We start from the raw sequence: 5,000 nt of genomic DNA, 5'->3' as shown, positions 1-5,000 counted from the left end.
GTCCCGCTGAAGCACATATCCATTCCAGTCTAGCTTATCTGTTATTTTACTAAGGTATTACTTTTGTTCCTGCAATATTTCAGTTTATTGGTAGTAAGATGATTATTCCTTTACCACTTTGGTTTACTATTCTCTAATTGTGCCAATGGCTTCCTTGCATATCACCTGCGTTTAACATTTCATATATGTGTGTGTATGGAAATACGTAATTGTGCTGGGTGAATGTGGGCAGCTGGGTGGTACGAGGGCACGGTAAAGTCAATATTACCAGTGGTCGAGACATGACAGTAGCGAGACTGACCTGTGGAGTAGTCGAGAGCAAAGTGCTCGTTAATGTTACCAGCGACGATGGTGTACATGATGGGCTCTCCTGAGGGACTAGCAGCCTCCACTCTGACGACGGGTGTGCCTTCTGCCGCGTCCTCGGCAACTACGCCCACGTAGCCAGCAGAGGTAAACATGGGCCCCTCAGCCGAGACCACTCTGAAGGTCCACCATAGCATCTCGTTACTCGTCTTAGTGGGGGTTCACTCTTATTATTATTATTATTATTATTATTATTATTATTATTATTATTATTCATGGCTAAGTGGCAAACGTACAGGGGTCATACAGTGCCCGGGAATCAATCAGGCGTGATCGGAGGATGGGGTGGGCGCTGTGCTTCCCTATTGTGAGTGATTTTTTCGTAAGATTTAGACATATCTGGTACAAACACTCATCGATAAATTACAACAAGATAAAAAAAAGTATTTTATATTTCACCGCTCCACTGAGGACCTCATTTGTCGCAGGACCTTAGTAGTAGTAGGTCTTAGTAATAAGGGTTTGTGGTAGGACCTTAGTAGGTCTTAGTGGTACTCTTGCTATCTTCAGTTTTATTTCCTCTGTGGGTTCGTGCCACGGGAAAATATGTATTATACGTTTGCGTGTTAAACACAACATTCACTCACCGTATCACTACATGAGCCTGGGAGCTGAGCGGCTGCTTGCCTCCATCGTAGGCTGCCACAGTGAGGCTGTAAGTCTTCTCGGGCACCATGAGTGACTGCTTCAAGGAGATCTCTCCCGTCTTCTTGTTCACTGAGAAGAGCTCGCCGCTGCCGCGCACTAGTTCGTATCTCACGCTACCAAACTCACCAGCGTCCGCATCTACTGCCCTCACCTTTTGAAGACAAAGTTATTAAGTTAGCATTGTAGATAAATGATTGAGAGAACCCACAGGGTCATGAGTTATACTTGCGCAATATTCGGGTATCCGTAAAGATACCCGAGTGTTGTACAACTGTCTTAATTATAAGTCAGGATTGTGAATATTATTCCAATCTTATAACACACACAAATTACATGAATAAATCAACTTGCCTCTTTAACTCTTGTCTCATGATGTTAAGAATGTTCTGAAACTCTCACTCTCGGGCTGACACGATCATTCTTATTCTCTGAACGTGACACTTTTTCTTTCTCAGTCTCTCACTCGAACTCTGAACTTTACATCTTCGTTCCTGTTTTCGCTAGTCACATAGTATCTCGCACTCTGAACCCGACACATTCATCCCTTCACTCTCTCTTTGAACCCCCCTAAAATGACTGACCTTAGTGACCACGTGTCCTCTGGGAGCACTGGTGGAGACAAGGGCGTAGTAAGGCTGGTTGAGGAACACGGGTTCGTTGTCATTCACGTCCATCACTGCCACGTGTACCAAGACCAAGGCGAGTTTTCCTGGCACTTCCTCATCCCTCGCCTGACAACCAAGAATAAATGGTTGATCACTGAGCTGCACCTTGAGAAGTGCGAATCAAGTCGCCCGGCGCTATGTCAACACTGCATTTCGAAGTGCAAGACACCAAAGATTTGAAAATGAAAAATGTACAGCTCTTGTCACACACTAAAAGCCTTCTTGGTGGTTATTTTCCATCAAGAATTCAGTTGAGAGGCTTAACTTCAGAGCGCACACATATTATTGATAAACTAGTGCCTGCTCTCAGGTCTGCTTCAAAAGCTGATTATAAATGTGAATAATTCAGAGGCATGTTGGCAGGAGCTAAATAAAATGATAAATTATATTTCCTAAGAAAGGTTTGGTCTGGGGCAGTCTCGGGAGCAGTGATTTTTGAAACTTTCTGAACATTTACAGGCTTTATAAAATAATTAAGTTACAGGAGTTTAAGTCATGTTAAGACTGTGTTGAACTCACCTGGACGACCAGCGTGTAGTGGTCCATAGCTTCCCGGTCGAAAGGTTTCCCGGTAGTTTTGATCACTCCTGCTGTGGGGCGGATCTCGAAGCTCTCCATGGGGTTGAGGATGGAGTAGTGGACGTGGTGGTTGAGCGGGAGCCCCTTTACTCCCAATGACACCACGTTCATCTCCTTCGTGGAGTTCTCGAAAACGTTGGCCCAGTATTTGTCTTGCGTGAACACCAGCGTGGAAAGTGGAGCTTCCTGAACCACTATTTCCGCCGTAGCCGTCGATGTTAGGGTTCCGTCGGTGGCTTTCATCGTCAGGTTGTAATGAGGCCTCAAGTTGAGCTGATCACGCACCAGCAAGCATCTGGTCTTACTGTCCAACTCAAACCTTTTAGATTCATCACCGTCGACTATTGAATACTTAACCTTGGACCAATCGGTCTTCTCATTCTGCAGGGCTGTTCCTTGCTCCAGACAAAACACCCTGACGCCGGGGAAGGTAGGAAGATAGAGTCCAGCGTTGTAATGTGGCTGAGGGAAGGGTAAGGGAGCGCTTTTCACACTCCTGACGGTAATGGAGACCAGAGCTGGAGCCACACACTCCCGCCGGGGGTCACCACCGTCGCTGGCCCACACATTAAACTCGACGGTAGTGCCAGCTTTCTCCTCTAGGCGGCCAGACACCCACACAGCTCCTGCAGAGAGAATATGAAAGTAAAAAGCATTAGCTTCGTAGTTCCACTCACATGAAATCTGTTTTATTATACATTATTCTATACTGAATAAATAGTCGTGAAGACCACAAAATACATAATATGAAAAAGAAGCGAAGTATTTGCCTGAGTATATACTTATATACGAGTTAATACTTTCCTAGGAATATTATATTAATGAATATTCGATCTTAATATTAAAAAAAACAGATAAGCAACAAGTTAAAAGCTTCTTTCCAACCTAGCAGATTATTAATATTACATGACTAGACATAACACTGAAGTTAAATGTCACAAAGTACTCTTCTGATGGTACGACAAACTGGACGAGGAAGTCGTGGAAGTAAATTGCATACTGATTTCTACGATAAAAAGATTTCTCGCCTGTGAACTGGTCGACAGAGAAGTACTTGAGGACGTCCTTCTGGACAACGCTGTAGGTGACGCGGCCGTTGTAGCCCTGGTCTCTGTCTTGGGCGGTGACAGTGAGGGGGGCGGGGTGGTGGGAGTGCAGAGCCAGGACGGGAGTGTGCTTGGTGGCACTCTGCAGGACTGTGCCCTCGTACACCAGACGATCCCACTCTGGCCACCAGTCGTTTTCGTCCAGCACTGTCACTCCCAGCCACGTACTGCGGGACACTCCTGCCTGCAAGGGCATCCTCTGTCATTATAAGAACATTAGATACATCAGCTACGTGCTGCTTCATGTACGATATTAAATGAGAAAGTTTCGTGTCATATACTGATGTAGACGCTACAGCTGCTGCTGTCTACAAGGCCTCTAAGGAATTAGGAACAAAATATATCGTACTGATAATAAATCTCATTAACGTCTAATTTCTTCTGTTTCATTGTCGAAAAACCGCTCGTTTTTCCACTTGTACAGAAATTGGAGCATTATTAGTCTTATAGACCAAAAAATAAATATTAGATATTCTAGGTTGGATTATTTTAACTTAGATTAACTGGTATAGATATATATTTAACCATTAAAAACTACACAAGATGAAGAGAATGAAAACGTTTCGCCGGAAAAGCAGGGAAGGAAGGTGATCAAGCAACATACGGTAGTTAAAAGGTTGGCAACCCGCACGTTGATGAGGAGGCGAGGACGGGTTTCACTGCCTGTTCCAGTATTGTCTTTTTGACGAAGTCAACCTCTTTGGCGCTTTATTTTTCTGAGGATACTAGCCTAGCCGCTGCTCGTGTTCCTGTTCCACTGTCTTCTTACACCTCAGCCTCTTCTCTTAACAGATACAAGGACAGTCAAGTTAGTGAAAAACCTTAAACAGTGATTATTTGACATAGGTCCTACTTAATGAGTCCCGTTTTCTGTTCGTGTCGGAACATTTCATTTTTTTTGTCTTGTAGTTCAATTAGTGGCGTTTTTGCTATGTTATAATTGGTTAAGTTTTATCCAAAGAAGAAAATCGAACCTAACTTCAACAACTTAAATTAACTTGCTGCAATCCTGAGCGATAAATCCACTGAATTTAAGAGGATTATACAAGTAGAATGTTGCACGATGTTTTACAAAGCAGAAGGCGAAAACCGTGCGCCATTTACAAAGCAGAAGGTGAAAACTGTGCGCCATTTACAAAGCAGAAGGTGAAAACTGTGCGCCATTTAAGCTTCCACTGATTCACTTGCTCCACTTTTCTCTGTTCTCTTAAAGCTTTCGTCTTCTTGAAATTATGATATTTCAAGTTATACACGAAAAAAGGTGATAGTTCCAATCCTTGAAACTTCATGCCTTGAACTTGATAATCTTTTCTGATAGCGAGGGTTTCCCCAAGGTTTATAATCGTGAAACGAAGGTTGCTATAGCACGGGATATTTACAGAAATTTTAGAAGATATGAATCAATTTTTTACCAATTTCAGTCTAGTCTATGAAAAATATTCAGCTTTCCTGCTAGTCTCCTTTACTGTAAATAGTTCGACTCCTGTCTCTTTCCCCATCAACTGTGCTATTTTCCGTAGGTTTCTCGTCCTACTCTCAGTTTCGTGTATATTTGTTGAAGGTTTGTATCACATCCATTGCTAACTCCGCTTATGTTGACTCCCATTATGTTGAAATCCTACTTATGTTAACGACG

At 43.2% G+C, this 5,000-nt stretch overlaps 1 protein-coding gene across 1 annotated transcript in view; it reads right to left on the bottom strand.

Annotated features, from left to right (window-relative positions):
• LOC128686265 (fat-like cadherin-related tumor suppressor homolog) overlaps nucleotides 1-5,000 on the bottom strand; it is a 68,833-nt gene that overhangs the window by 51,541 nt on the left and 12,292 nt on the right. Inside the window, exons 2-6 of the mRNA XM_070085694.1 lie at nucleotides 3,287-3,548; nucleotides 2,199-2,884; nucleotides 1,596-1,745; nucleotides 954-1,165; nucleotides 302-483 (exon numbers count right to left, since the gene is read on the bottom strand). Coding sequence (XP_069941795.1) covers nucleotides 302-483; nucleotides 954-1,165; nucleotides 1,596-1,745; nucleotides 2,199-2,884; nucleotides 3,287-3,548 — 1,492 coding nt within the window. The remainder of the gene's footprint in view (nucleotides 1-301; nucleotides 484-953; nucleotides 1,166-1,595; nucleotides 1,746-2,198; nucleotides 2,885-3,286; nucleotides 3,549-5,000) is intronic.

Source organism: Cherax quadricarinatus, chromosome 17, assembly GCF_038502225.1.
Source record: "Cherax quadricarinatus isolate ZL_2023a chromosome 17, ASM3850222v1, whole genome shotgun sequence".
Taxonomy (NCBI): domain Eukaryota; kingdom Metazoa; phylum Arthropoda; class Malacostraca; order Decapoda; family Parastacidae; genus Cherax; species Cherax quadricarinatus.
The sequence above is the reverse complement of the archived record's forward strand: the minus strand, read 5'-3'. Positions and strand labels throughout refer to the sequence as shown.